Genomic DNA, 16,340 nt, shown 5'->3' on the forward strand with positions numbered 1-16,340 from the left:
ATGTTTACCACTAATTCTAGTACAGTTTCAAATAATTCTATACCACTTTTTTGGGTAGTGTGAGTATCTCATACTAACAAACTAATCCTAATTCCTTCCTCCCATCCCTTGTAGCACTGCTGTCAGTAATTTCAGTTATATATAAGTCTACATAAGTATATATATACACATATAAATGAGCTATATACGTAAACACACGTAATCAAGTACATTGTTGCTATTATTATTTTGAACAAACTGTTATCTGGCAGATCAAATAAGAATAAGAAAAATACAAGCTTTTATTTTACCTTCACTTATTCATTTTCTGATGCTCTTCTTTTTTATGTAGATCCCAGTTTCTGACCTACATATTTTTTCCTTCTCTCTAAAGAATTTCTTTTAACATATCTTGCAAGACAGGGCTACTGGCAACAAATTCCCTCAATTTTTGTTAGTCTGAGAAAGCCCTTATTTCTCTCATGTTTGAAGAATAATTTCACAAGGCACAGAATTCTAGGTTGGTAGTTTTTTCTCTCAACCCTTTAAATATTTCACTCCTCTCTCTTCTTTAGATGGTTTCCAAGGAGAAGTCAGACACATTTCTTGTCTTTGTTCCTCTATAGGTAAGGTGTTTTTTTCCTCTAACTTCTCTTAGGATATTTTCTCTATCTTTTATTTTCTGTAATTTGAAAATGATACACAAAGTGTTATTTTTTGGGCATTTATCAGGCTTAGTATTTTCTAAGCTTCCTGGATCTGTAGTTTGGTGTCTGACATGAACTTGGGGAAATTTTCAGTCATTGCAGTCGTGCACCACATAACAGCATTTCAGTCACCAGCAGATCACATACAAGACAGTGGTCTACGTAAGATGAGTACCATATAGCCTAGGCGTGTAGTTGGCTATACCATCCAGGTTTGTGTAAGTACGCTCTATGATGTTTGCACAATGATGAAATCACTAACAACACATTTCTCACATCATAGCCTCATGGTTAAATAACATGACTGTGTTGTTCCTAATATTTCTCCTACTCCTTTCTCTCTTTACTCTGCTTCTAGTTTTCCTATTACTCATATACAACACCTTTTGTAGTTGTCGCACTGTCCTTGGATAGTCTGTCCTGTTTTTTCAGTCTTTGTTTTCTTTGCTTTTCAGTTTTTGAAGATTCTATTGCTATATCCTCTAATGCAGCAATTCTTTCTTCAGCCATGTCCAGTCCCCTAATAAGCCCATCAAATGCAGTCTTTATTTCTGTTACGGTTTTCTATGTCTAGTATTTTTGTTTGTTTGTTTTTTCTTGGCATTTCCATCTCTCTGCTTACATTGCCCATCTGTTCTTGCATACTGCCTACTTTATCCATTTGAGCCCTTAACATATTCATCACAGTTGTTTTAAATTCCTCATCTGATAACTCCAACATCCCTGCCATGTCTGATTCTGATGCTTGTTCTGTGTGTTCAAATTATGGGTTTTTTGCCCTTTGTAATGCTTTGTAACTCATTCTTGATAACCAGACATGATGTCCCAGGTAAAAGGAACTTCTGCAAATAGGCCTTTAGTCATGTAGCGGAGCTGTTGGAGGGAGGGGAAGTGTTCCACAGTTTATGACCAGATCCCAGGCTTTAACGAGCCTGTGTCTTTGGACTGTGAAATTCACCAGAGTGTCTCAGTTTTTTTCTCCTCCCCACCTTACGTGAGACAGGATGGTTAGAATGGGCTGGACTTCGGTATTTCCCTTCCCCAGGTCAGTTTGGCTGTAATACCCCAGCATGGTAGGTTCTAATTAACTAGTTTCGCTGAGGGCAGACTTTGTCAAGAACAGAGGCTCCCCCTCCCTTCCCACTGGTGGAAGCCTGAGGGGATTTTTCTCCTCTATTTACTATGGAAACCTGGTGGAGATCCTGGAGGTCAATCTCACAGTATTGTGGGGAACCCTTATGACTAGGTCCCTCTACAGCTTTTAACTCAGAGTTGTCCACACAGAGCCTCCAGCAATTAATCCATTACAGCTGAGGTTTTCCTACCAGAGTGCTGGTTCCATGGAGGTTTCAGCTGGCGAGTCTCTGCTCCAGGAAGCTGTGACTCCCCGGATTCACCTGTCTGTCCACTCTTGGGGGTAGCAGTTTGCCCTGTGTCCTCCCCTCTCTTATGGATCCCAAAAGAGTTGATTTTTCAGGCTGTTTAGCTTTTTTCTCATTGTGAGGACAGAGTGGTGACATCCAAGCTCCTTGCATGTAAAATGGAAACAGGAAATAGCCTAAACTGCTCTTTAAAGTAATTTTGCCAATTTTGCCAAGACCATTTTTGTGGATTACTTAATCAAAAAATCATACTTAGTCTATAATAGGTACTCAAATTTGATATGTGAATTAATGAAATGGTCGAAAAAATAACCTTCAGAATAAATATGGGAATATAAGTAAAAGCTCTTGTAAATAGTCAGTTGTTTACAAATCTTTAGTGTTACTAAAACTACTAACCACAGGTACTTCAGTTTCATATTCTTGGGGCCACTGCATAAGGATGGGCAGGTTGCACACTGCTCAATCTGAAGGGGTGCCCTTCCCATAGGCTACGACAATCATATACAGCAGCCCCAACAAATACATGGGGCAGCATAATTTAGAGTTCATGAACTAATGTCTCTTTGTGAGGCACTGAAACACCTATCTAATGCAAGTGGATTTGGCCTTGAATATTTCTGTGTGTGCAGGTGTGCGTATCTCTGTGTTTATTTTTTTCACCTCTCTTGACTCTGCTGTTTGTGTGCTCGGATCAGATTACTAAAAAGCTGTGAAGGTACTTGAGAGATAGATGGCTAAGAAGCTGAAAATTGAGCAAGCATAGGCTTCCCAATGAAAAAGGCATCACAACAAAAGATAAGCTTAAACGCAGAATTTTAACTGACGTGTAAAAACAACCACTTTGCAAAATAAAATGGCTTCAGCTGTATGTATTTGATGGTTTTTTTCATTTATTATGTACTACATCCTTCTCTGTGGAGTATAAGTAGCTATTTTAAGTCCTATTGCTTCTAAGTAGTATATTGTTCTTTTTGTAAATTTAATTCTATATATATATTTTTTTCAGGAAGAGTGAAATGGGGCCCAAATAAGAAAAACAGGACTATAACTTTCACACATTTTAATTTCAAACATCAACTTTTAGAAAGAAAAGGCACTAAAAGGTCTATTAAAGGTATTAGAATTTTATTAAAAATTATTAGGTGTTACAATAATAGGGTGAACATAGGTGAACTTTTTTAAATGTATCTTTCCTACAGCGAACTTTATTTGAGCCTGACATTACATGAAGACAATTATCAGTTGGGCTCCAAATTTTACTGGGAATAAAATACCACATAGCCTATACATATCCTGCCATTTTTTGCATGTATACTTTCATACAGCAGAAAAGGAAACTTTTTATAAGGACTCAAATGCTATCTGGGCCTTAGTACCAACAACCATTAGAAGCTACGAAAATTGCAATCTAATTTTAATACTACAACTTTTAATCACACAGTGTAGGGCCATCCATGTTTCATTAGCATAATTTGCTGCAATGCCTATTAAATGTCATAGACTTGAACTTTATAAACATGTGTACATTCTTAAAATAAAATATTAAATTAAGCTAGGTGCTCAATAATTTTCCTCCTACATGTGATCTTTTGTACGTGCCTTCATTATTTGTATAAAGTGTTGTGACTTCCCAAATTATCAGGCACATCCATATAGATACAGAATACATTCTAAACACAAATAAGTAATACTTTTCTGTTTATCTGAGCACTGTTCACTCATAAAACCCAACATGAAGATAAATATAAATGTATGTAAAATACTTTCCTATTGCAGAATATTACAAATCAACTACTTGGTGACAGGTTTTTCTTAATAAAAAAGATTATCATGGCATTATTTGAAAGAAATTATTTGTATTATAAGTTTTTTAGAGTTATAAGTATTGTAAATTCCTGCTGGATTGACAGATGAAGAGAAAGATGCATTGTTAAACAAGATATGCTCAGGCCTCACTTTAAGGAGTGTAAAGATTAACAGGGAACTCAGGAAAGTAAATGCAGAATGAAAGTCTTCATACAGTGTTATGATTAAGGATCTCTGAGAACTCACAGGGAGACATTTGAATCCCTGATAAATAAATACCTCAACTCTAATCGGTGTATTCATTAGACTGCTCACTTTTGAACATGATACTACTTAATGAAAAATTATAGTCTGAGGTCGCCTTAAGAGTTTACATATTATTTTTCACCAATGCACGGTTTAAATGATTATTCCCAGAGGGTCAGCAGGGACGCAGAAAAGAATAAAACAGGAACATTAAAACAATGCATTTAGCTACTTGTTTCTCTGGGACTTGGTGCAATTAAAAGACTTGGCATTTATCAAGTTATAATTGTTTGCCAGACAAAGGGATGAGAACACTGCCCATCTCATTGAATCCTCTCAACCGCATTAAAGTGCGATTTAACCCTATGAAAATACTACTACCCTGCTCATCTCCTGGATGTGGAAACAAAGAACGTGCCCCAAGTCATAAAGGCAGAAGTCAAGCTTTTAACAACTGTAAGTAGAGCTTCTCTCACAGTGCGAGGAAAAGCCGCCAAGCACAGGGGTGAACGATGTGGGCCGATCTGTGGACCGCAGGGTGGCGGGAAAGATGGGTTATCCATTCTTAAGCTATTTGTTCCCGCAGATCATTGAAGAGACTGACTATATAAAAACATTACTCTGCACCCAATAAGCCTCTTACAAACCTATCCAGCATCTGAAAAATTCATATAGAATGGAAAGCCCCTGGTATGAATATCCGAGAATGTCCCAGCATAGCAAAGGCAAATTACATAATTAGGTACCTAATTATTTAACATCAAGGTATCCATTATATGTTATCACGTAAGACACTAAGGCATATGCTGTTATATTTGTAAGTGTAACTTCTAACTTTAAACTGGTTTTAAAATGATTATTCTTATGATGGTTTCAAATTCCACAAATAAAATAATCTTTTACTTTGAAATGCACAATTTCAATTCATGGCTTCTTATTATAAAACTGTATGTTGGGGCGGGGGGGGGGGGGCGGGCAGCCCAGGGCATAGTGCTTAAGTTCACGCACTCCACTTAGGAGGCTGGGGGTTCACAGGTTCAGATCCTGGGTGCAGACCTACACACCATTCATCAAGCTGTGCTGTGGTGGCATCCCACATACAAAGTGGAGGAGGATTGGCATAGATGTTAGCTCAGCAATAATCTTCATCAAGGAAAAAGAGAAAGATTGGTAACAGATGTTAGCTCAGGGCCAATCTTCACCACCAAAAAAAAAAAAAAACCCCACATCTTTATCTAGGTTTTACTAATGTACCTTGACTTCATTATATTAAACAATATTTATGTTAATACTTCAGTGCTGGGAAAAGAACTAAACCTTAAACTGAGCCAAATATCTGTTAAACTGACTTGTCTTTATACTGAAATCAGTCAATTACATAAAGGTCATTTGCAACAGTGGAATTAAAAATATAATTCCATGTTTGAAGGAAACTCTAAAACTACAATTCAAATTTCCAAAAAGTCTAATCTAAAAATTATTCAATAACTTCAGGTGTATCTCCTAATAATTAATTTTAACTAATTCTTGTAATGTTCTTTAATTTATATAAATGATAAAAATCTCATTCTTGGACTAACTTAATGGGAAAACACATTCTCATTTCTTTTAAAGGCTTTTTTGAAGTGTTTTCAGAAAAAGTGCAGTATACATAACTAACTAAAATTAACTACTAACATTTTCTAGAGATCCAGCGGAGCCAACTTGTAAGAATATAATTGCTTAGATTTAGCACCATTTGTATACATTAAAAAAATAATATGCTACTAAAAATAGTAATTCTCTACAATCTATTTTTCATTTCTTTATATAATGCAAAAACTTATGCCCTAGAAACAAACAATTAAAACGTGCGCACATGCATAATAAAGAGGTTTGCCTGTCTTACATTTTCCTTTTAAAATGAAGATACTTCAAAGGTAGAGAAAACCCTGAATTTGGTTAAGTAATTGAAATAAACATAAGAGAGAGTCACTAGTATGTTTTTACAAAGGCCCAATACGGGGGTGACAGTGCCCAGGGCAATGATTAAACTAAGTCGAACAAAAATAAAGGGTAAATCCTGGAGCAAGACGCCCAGGAAACCGAGAAGAGGGTTCTGGGGGGTGAGTATAAGTCGCAGGAGAGAAATATAGCTGAATATGTAGACCGGGTACAGCCAGCGTGACTTGTAGACGGCGGGGTGACCGGCCACGCGCACCATTTCTATGGTGTCAGACCACAGCAGAAAGGCCCACAGGAAGATGTCGGCGCGGACGTCCCTGCGGGCCAGCATTCCCAGGACTCCAGAGTGAAAGGAGGGCTCCTGGGGTCCCGCCAGCCCAGGAGCAGCGCTCTGTGTCTCGGCTCCTGGTGACCAGGACGCCTCGGTCCTCCCGGCTGGCTGCGGAGGCACGGGGCTGTCTTCATTTTGCCTCCCTTGGTCTGTCACAGTTCTTATCTGTTGCAGAGTGGTCTTATGGTTATGCCTATCTTCGTTACCTGCAATAAATCGATTTATTGAAATTTTTAAAATTTTACTTAAATTTTAAATTTTTATTTAATTTTTTTACTCGTTAGATTTTATTTAAATTTTTTGCTAAGTTTTTATTTAAATTTTACTCAAATTAAAAATTTTTAAATTTTATTTAAATTTAAAAATAAAATTGCAAGTGTTCTCTATTTGAGGTCTGTTTTACACGTGGAACTTCAATGGAAATCACACTGAAAAAAATACACAAGCAAAGGAGGCTCTTTATGTCTTTCTATTTTCCTGAATACAGATCCTAAGTCATTTTTACCATTTCATAGAAATAGCCATTATTGGTTACTGAGCTAAGCACTGTCACACATTATTGCATTTAACCCTCAGAAACAAGCTGGGAGATAGGGGTGACTATTCTGCTTTATAAATATGGAAACTGGGGCCCAAAGAGTAGATGACACCCAAATTCAAAACCACAGTTAGTAATGGGCAGAGCTGGAATTGACATCCAGATTTGTTTGACCCTAATTGACAATCTCTTAACTTTATGGCTGCTATTACCTGTCTAGAGGCAATATAACGTGGTAATTACAAAACTTAGGAATACCATAAAATTAAATCAATCCAAGAGGTCAATGGTCCAATCTTGTCATTTTATGAGAAGCAGAGGCCCACAGGGATCACTACAACCCAGACCCCTAAGACTGGAGTTTGGTGCTAAGAAGGAATCTTTTGACCATGAGAGAGTCTTGGTGAAGGGTGACACACTGAACCCAAGATCTTTAAAATGTTCTTTCCCCAAAGTTTTTGAACTGGTCAATGCAATTGGTTAGCATCTTCTTTGTGGCCACGAGGCTATGCTTGGTCAACACGCCAGTCATCGGAATGAGTAGGGCATTTTCTTATCAACATGTTGTGTGTGTTTGTGTGTGTGTGTGTGTGTATGAGAAAGAGAGAGAGTATATGTGTGTGCCTCTCCATGTACGTTTGGGTGTTGAAGTTGGAAATGACGAAGGAACCCTCAAATATCATGACTTACTAACAGTATTGATGGTATGGTTTTTACACATGAGAGGTTTAGCACATTATTTTTCAAACATTTATCCACTTAAGCACCATTTTGGTTGCTAAGAATTTATCAGACCTTGACAAAGTTTATGCAGCAAATGTGCTGAGCTGCCATATTACTTGATAAGACAAAATTTAAAGAAAGTCATTAGACTAAATAGCTCTAAAGGTTAAAAGTCAATAAAAATTTGTTGAATTGTATTGAGCTGAAGTGAAAACATTTTAAAATAAATGTTATTGTGATTAATGACTAATAAAATGATTACTATCAATAGAAGTTATTAAAAGATAAATAAACCTTGGTTTTCTTTTTATACAATTAACTATTTCAAAATCTTAAGTATGAATTGAGTATATTTAGAAACTAAAAAGATAATCTAATTCTTGATGAAATATTACTTGCTTCTGGTATAAATCATTCATAAATAATTGGTAGGACCCATAACCCTTAGAAACTTCTTTACCAACTTTACATGCCACAATGGCATGAATGAGTATCATTTTAATAAACAATACTCAACCCAGCTCTGATGACCTAGTGGTGAAAATTTGGTGCACTCCACTTTGGTGGCCCAGGTTCAGTTCCCGGGCACGGACCTATACCACCTGTCTGTCAGTGACCATGCCATGGTGGCTCACATAGAAGAACGAGAAGGACTTACAACTGGAATATACAACTACGTACTATGTGCTTTGGGGGTAAAAAAAAAAGAGGAAGATTGGCAACAGATGTTAGCTCAGGGCGAACCTTTAGCAGAACAAAAACCAAACCCACAAAGCTTAATAAATATTTTTAAAAAAACAATACTCAAGTAAAAGAGAAAATTATATACTAATTGCTATTATTTTAATACTGACAAAATCACCTCTCTTAAACTCAGATGCTCACTGGGTCAATTATATCTCTCATTTTACAAACAAAAATTCAATATTGAAAATATGTTTCTTAGTGTATGTTATGTCCTAGAAAACTCTCCTTCACCTCTCTTAGTAGATAAAGCTGCGTGAATGAAAACTCAAATTCCTTTGTCAACATGAAGAACACACTGCATAATTTGGGCTTTCGGAGACATTTGCAAATTCAGCATTGTTGCCATGCCAGGAAGTAACAATCTAAGAAGTGACACATTAACATTTTTAAACAGTCAGTAAGAATCTTAGTATCTGTGGATTCGCACTGTGGGATGAACAATGAATTCTTAGCCAGAGTATTTTAATCAAATACTAAGGCCTCAATCCATGTGCATCTGGTGAAATCAGGGCTGGGAGCTTCCCATTTCTTCACAGCTCAATAGAGACGAGTTTAGACTTGGGGGTACAGTGACTCTGCTGTCCTCTTTCCAAGTAAGAAGCACTAGAACTCTTAGCCGGAAGCCTCTGCTGACCTCTCAGAGGGCGAGATGGAGTTGAAGCTGTTGAGAAGTCATTCGGTCATTAGACAGGACCCGCAGATTCATCTCTGAGCAACGTAAACATCATGGATTCAATACTATTCTCTTTGTCTCCATGATCACTTTCTCTCCAAATTTATTTTTTAAATTTCCACTTGCAGCTGGAACTCTTTTTTGTTGTTGTTGTTGGTGTTAGTCGTTAGTGTTCTCTTTGGGTAGAACGATACTTATTTGTGCAAAATCCATAAAAGATAGAAGCATGAAGAAAGAGATCCACTCACTTCCTTAGAGGTTCACATTGTGCTGTAAAGAGTAAAAATAGCAGCCGTTCTGTGCATTTCCCCACAGCTGACGCCCGTTGCTGAAACAATTTTTTCCCTTCACTGTGCAAGCTAAATAATTAAGGAAATGTAATTTCCATCGCAGATAAATGTTTAAGTAGGTAACTCATACCTATTTTACTTTATTATTTCTTTATATTGATGTATTTCTCTCTCTAACTTGTTCCCCAAAAGTTTTAGTCAGCTTACATAAATCAGTACTGAGGAATTTTCTAGAGTGAGCACATATTCCTCTTGCAGAGAGAAAAAGAAAGCACTAAAAGTTATTCAAATGAAAAGAGAGAGAAAAAGAAAGAAGAATCACAAACAAAAGCACCTAAAAACAAGACTGAATTGACACTAAAAATTCACTACTTAGGGTCCCAACTGTCTGTTATGAGCAGGCAAATTTTAGAGTGCTGTATCAGGCTTAGTCTGGACATTGAGAATGGTGCGGCCAATAAGGGGGAAATGGTCCCTGCCTTCACCGCTCTGTCTCCCTGACCACATCAATAAATACAGAAGAATCAATTGTGGCAGGGCTTTAAAAGGAAGGTAAGTTCTGTGATAAGAAACTGTCACAGGGGGTCTAAATTCGATTCAGAGTCAATTCGGGTCATCTGCGAAGTGACAGTTAAGCAGAAACCTGAAGAATCAGTAGGAGTGAATTAGGCAAAGAATGGAGAAAGGAACTTTCCAGGTAGTAGGAAGAGCATGTGGAAAGCTCCTTTAAAAATAAAGAACACGGAACAAAAAGACACCTGTGGCTCTGTCCTGACACATTGGTTCATTCTTTACTGGACTTCTTCCACGAGATTTTACAAATCCTTTACTGGCAATGGATCATCACAGTGAAAACAATAAAAAGCTACCATTTATTTAGTGCTTTCTTTATGCCAGGCACTTTGCACATATGTGACTAAATTCACTCAATGCAATATAAGTGAAAGTGATTTTTGCAAATTAGGAAGCATTGGTAAAGGAAGGGGATGTGCTCTTTCTCTTTGCTCCTTTCATTTGACTGGAATGTGGGTGTAATGGCTGGAGCTTGAGCAGCCATTTCAGTTAATAAGGAGAAAGCCTCTGTTCAGAAGCTCAGTGCAACAAGACAGAAAAGGTCTGAGTCCTTGATGTTCAGAGTCATCATATCATCCTGAGCCACCATCCTGGACTTTACATGAGAGTGAAATAAACTTCTTTGTTTAACCCCCCCCCCCCAAAAAAAAGAGATCTTCAGCCACAGTGAATTGAAATAAGGAGAGTTTGGTGAGGGGATGGGGCATCAGAGAGGGAAGAATAGGAGAGAAGGTAATATTTATTAAGTGCTTTCTGTATAGGAGACCCTGTTCTAAGCCATTTCTATGCATTAATTCACTTAATCCTTAGAAAAACACTATGATGTAGATACTAGTATTTTCCCATTTTAAAGATGAGTAAACTGAGGTACGGGGAGATGAACAATTCTTTCAAAAGTGACACAGCTAGCAAGGAGAGAGACTAGAACTTGAACCTCAAAGACTTAACCATTAGACACACTGTCTGTGGCAGGGTCAGGCTATGTAGAACCTATGGGCCATGATAAAGGTTTTGGACTTTATTCTAAGTTCAGTGGAAAGCCACTGAGGGTGAGGAGAATGGAAGGCAGAGGAGCCAGCGAGGATGCGGAGACACCAGCAAAGAGGTTCCTGAGGCCACAGGGCGCTGATGCAGAACGAGATTGCTCCTCGATTCGCAGCAGCCAGAAGATCAAATTAAAGAATTATTCAGAAAACGTAGGACGAGTCTTGATTAGCTGTCCTTGAAATCTGTTTTTCCCGACAAGAAAATATTCTAGAGAAAGCAAAATGCTAACGATTTAGACAAAACATTCTCAGAGAAAATCTGGAAAAGAAGAAAATTCACAGTCATGAAGATTTTTTTAAAACATGTTAAGCACATGAAGCACATTTAGTCATAATACTCTTAGAGAATAAGAGAAAAAATGTAACAAATTAAAATACACATCAGGGCACATTATAAACGTTATTACTTTGACACTATCTACTGGGTAAACTCACCTTACTATGTATAGTTTATTTGCTTTGAGCAGCAAATTTGGGGTGGGGAAGGTAAGTAAGGTGATTGCCAAGTAATAAATGACAAAACCCAGCACCCATCTGACAGGTGTTTATGATGTAGGAATGAGTCAATATTTGTAAAACATTTAAAATGGTGCCTGACACATAGCAACAGCCATATGTGTGTGAAATAACTAAAAAGTGGCCATCGCTAAACAATTATTGTTTTAAATGAATTAGAATAGAAAAGAAAATATCAGCAGGCAGTAAGTAGTACTAAGGGATTACAGTTGGTTAAATTTTTATTATAATTCCTCTTGCCCAGTACCCTATATTATCAGGAGAGGTCACAAAGTTTGAGAAATAGCGTTAGACTACAGAGTCTTAAGGTCATGAGTTTAATTCTCATATTTGCCTGTTGATATCGCAAAGAAAAATGCCACCGCACAGATAAATCCTGTGCGGGCAGAGACAGCTTGCACCAGCTGACAAGAGCCTATCGTGTGCACCCCTTCCCAATGCCATGCCGCGTGTGCAGTGACATCAACTCGAAAGCTTGAAAATTGTCATGCTAGCATTATTTACACCAATGCTACAAATCAGGGCTCCAAGCCCCCTGAGAGACAGCTGCCTAAACACTGACCCGCATACTATTGCCTGTGTCCAAAACAGGACATAAGTTTCCACCAAATAATAATAGTCAATAATATTAATGAGTATAGGACAAATATTTGATTCATCATCAGTTCCAGAAAAGCCTGTGGGCATACCTCCCCAGCCGTGAGTTAGTTTTGCAACTTTATGAAAGGCATTATGTTTTCATCCATTAAATTCAAAAGCCTATCAGTTTCAGTTCCCCACCAGGCATTCCATAAATATGGCAATAAATAAGAGAATCATTTCTGGATCTTAGGCAACGTCAAATATCAAGACTATTCTTTTGTCTGACACAACTGGAAGGCTAGATAGTTTAAAAACCATCTTCCCCTCCTCGTTCTTCATAAATTCATCTGACACTGGACAAGAATTGCTAAAAACTGATAACATTATCAATTATAAAATATTCCATTTTTGAATATTGAGAGAACTTTCTAATCTAAATTTTCTAACCTTCAGCTTTTCATTTGGGATATTCTGGCCCTTCTCCTTAGTTGAGATATATTTAGACTAGAGAATGTGATTTAATTTACAATGTATAAATAGAAAAATTGTTTTCTATATTTACATTATTTTATAGATATAACATACAATTGTATATAAAATATAATTTATATTATATTAATTATACTAATACTTAATTTACTAATACTGCAATGAATAATTATATATGTATTAACATATATGATAATTATATAGTATATATATATAATGCAATAATATAATATTGAATATATTTAAATAAAACATAAATAGTAAGGGAAAATGTTGCAAAGCATACAGTTATCTTATTTCCAAATATTAATAATTCTAGACTTTGCAGTGGTTTAAAACACCTCTACTAATAAGCGCTTGGATACAGACCAGGGCTAGAAATGCCAGCATGAACCCAAGCTGGGTGACAGAAGTGGACACGTAGGAACGAGCCAGACTCATTGTCTGCAGAGCACCCACCTCAGCTTTCATTGTACACATTTGCTAGTGCCGTTTATTCACGTGCTGTTTTGCCCACTAGACCTTGAGTTCAATGAAAGGGCCAGTCTGCCTGTTTTGACTCACCATTGCACCCCCAGCACCCAGCGGAGTGCCTGGAATGGAACAGATCCTACAAAAAGATCTGCTGAATAAAAGATGGCAGGAATTCCTGTTCTGGAGTCTATTAGCATGAGGCAGCGATGGGCATCCTGGGAGGAAAATCTGCACCAAGCAAGTCAGCCAAAGCATAGAACCAGGCCAAAGAACACCCACCCCTGCCAGCCGCCCCCTCCCCCATTCAACGGGAAGAAGGACTCTGGAGTCTACCACTCAGATGGCCGTCTGGCCCGGGGCCTAGAGAGAGCCCTTTAAGCAAGTCCATTGGACTGATTCTGCTAACAAGCCCTGCAAGATATTAAGAGCTCTTGCCTGCACAGGCTGGGGCCCTGCATAGCTCAACGGTAAGAGAAGACGTAACATGGCTTTGGGCCCAGCAGAGCCACCAGTGCAATGTGGCCCTTGCCTAGCCCAGCAGGACTTGGGCAGACGTCAACAGGATGGCACCCACAGCAGCAGCAGTGGTTCAAGGCATGTCAAAGGCTTCGCAGGCACAGCAGCATCAGGAGTCACCAGGCAGGGGACAAGAGCGCAGGTGTGTGATTCTGAGCTAGTTCATAGGGTACCACCCCCACCCAGAAATGGGGGGACTGGGGGTCTTGATAGCATGTGGAAGCAGAGTCTGGGCAAAATGGTGTTCCTATACAGAGGAGCCCACTACCACCAAAAATGACCAAGAATGGCTGCACGTTATGCAGGCCATCAGCTCAACAACCTATTTCACTCTCTTCAATTCTAGACAAGGAAATCTAGTTATTGAGGGGCCGGCCCAGTGGCATAGTGCTTAAGTTCACACACTCAGCTTTGGTGGCCCAGGATTCATGGGCCAATCCCAGGCACAGACCTACACACCTCTCATCAAGCCATGCTGTGGCGGCGTCCCACATACAGAATAGAGGAAGATTGGCACAGCTGTTAGCTCAGGGACCATCTTCCTCAAGCAAAAAGAGGAAGATTGGCAACAGATGCTGGCTCAGGGCCAATCTTCCTCACCCCTCAAAAAAGTAAAGAAAATCTGGTTATTGAAAATCAATGACCTACACCTTTACATTCAACCTGGGGCCATAAACTTTTGCTGGTTAATAATGATATGGAGAACAAGGCTTGGTATTATAAAGTAACGCATCCTGAATTCTTTATGTTCCCTTATTCCTGTCAATCTCCCTGAAATATCTATTTTCAAAATATCTTGCAACTCTCAAGAATCTCTCTTTATATACTAAAATTGTCCAGAAATATTTTCCCCCGTGGAAAAAAATTAACCATTAAATGCCCAATTGTTGAAATCATGTAAAGCTGTCATAACGAAAGGGAGCCCTAACTCGAGATTTGATAGCACTTGATGTCCTGTCTTTTGGCACCAAGATCACTGCAATATAATTTCTGGCCCAACCCTCAGTGACCTAATCCTGACAGCTGGTACTTCATTAGAAGGTATAAATCAGAAATTCTACCCCTCTCTTACACACACTGATAAATGGTTACTCATTTCTTGAGAAGGGGGAAAAATCCTATAACTGACATACTTTCCTGAAACTTCCTTCTTTTAAAAACCAAGAGGAGGGTATGAAAGGAAATGCTCCCCCACCCCCCTTGGCATGGCCCCAAAAGTCATGTTCCTCTTATGTGCTCTCTAAATACATTGCAAAACACATTATGGAAACCCAGCTCGCACACAGCCTCATCTTGTATAATAAGCTGTTTCTTAAAAAGAAACAAAGGGGAACTCGAAATGCCATTTATTTTATTCTGAGGAAAGCAGCGTCCCTCTTTTTTTTTCCTTTACCTTCTGTGACATCGCTTCCACTCTATTTGGCTCAAGGGTGATGAGCTCCATCTCAAGGAAATCTGGAAGGGAGGTTCCTTTGGGAATTAGGACGTGGTCTCTCAAGCCTCTAACTTGCTATTGGTCTCAGTTCCTAATACTTCCTGTAATCAGAGGCTCTCAATCCGAGTGGGCATCAGAATGGCTTGTAGAACTTTAAAAATATTACAGAGGCCAGGCCTTAAAACCCTGCATACACTTTGAGCAGAAATGGCACATCCAGGCATTTAATCTAAAGAAATAATCCTCTATGCTGCTGGGGACCCTGCAGCACTTGGCCCAAGTCCCTGGGTATTAAAGAGACTGCACAGAAGGAACTGGACTAGGGCCACTGAGAGCAGATTTATTTGAAAACCTGATGCTGCCAACATCATACCTGGCACCTCTCACTGATATGCAGTGGAAACGACCTCCTCTGCAGAGCTCTGCTGTTGTCCACTCAAATAGCCTGTTGATCTCTCTTCTAGCAAGTCGTCTCTGACTATGCAGACACCCCTCATATAGGCAAAGCATCTCACCACCCGCTTTGTCCATTCCCTGTGACCTCTGCATGTGCCTGCGTGTGCAGCCCATCCATAACAGGCCCTTTCTTCTGGCAAGCAATGTTGCCAAGGAGGCCGGGCATGTGCAGATGCTCAGGGTCTTCTGAGGACACTCTGCAGTCATCATCCTGATATCATTCGGCTGTCATCCAGTGGCAGTTAACTCTCTCTGTCCTCAGCCTCTGCTTGGCTAGTCACCTCACTGAGAGGCTTCTGCCTCTTATACACAGCGCAGAGTTCCCCTAAACACGGACCACCTGCATCATCCACGTGCGTGTTCAAACCATGGCTTGTCTCCCCACCCAACTCAAACACGTATGGCCTTCCTCATTCTACCCACATCCTTGTCCTTTTCTTCACAACTCTTTTCACTTCTGAACAAGAGTCATAATGGCAGTGTTTATAGTAGTTAAAATCTAGGGGGAAAATCTAGTGGTCCAACAGCAGAGGGTTCGTTAATAAAACATGATTCATTAACATAATGGGATATTATTCAACCAATAAAAATGATGCAGGAGAAGAAGACGTAATAACAAGAATGATACCCATCATATGTTGGTAAGAAAAAGAAGTTACAAAATAGGTTTTCTTTAGTGAAGAACAGCCATCAGGATGCTATCAGTTATAAATCTCTACTGTGTAGGATTATGGTTGATTTCCATTTTCTTTTTTGCTTCCGTCCATTTGATAACTTCTTGAAATAAACATGTATTATTTTGGAAAAACAGAGACCAGTAGAAATAAAACAATTCAAAATGGAATGTTACAAATGTTATCTGGTTTTTATATCTGTTGGGCCTC

At 38.7% G+C, this 16,340-nt stretch overlaps 1 protein-coding gene across 2 annotated transcripts in view; it reads right to left on the reverse strand.

Moving 5' to 3' along the window:
- Positions 1–3,179: 3,179 nt before the first annotated feature.
- TMEM236 (transmembrane protein 236) overlaps positions 3,180–16,340 on the reverse strand; it is a 37,920-nt gene continuing 24,759 nt past the window's right edge. For both annotated transcript variants that reach the window (XM_001498147.5, XM_070255243.1), the window contains exon 4: positions 3,180–6,604. In XM_001498147.5, coding sequence (XP_001498197.1) covers positions 6,021–6,604 — 584 coding nt within the window. In that variant the 3' untranslated portion in view covers positions 3,180–6,020. The remainder of the gene's footprint in view (positions 6,605–16,340) is intronic.

Source organism: Equus caballus, chromosome 29 (genome assembly GCF_041296265.1).
Source record: "Equus caballus isolate H_3958 breed thoroughbred chromosome 29, TB-T2T, whole genome shotgun sequence".
NCBI lineage: Eukaryota > Metazoa > Chordata > Mammalia > Perissodactyla > Equidae > Equus > Equus caballus.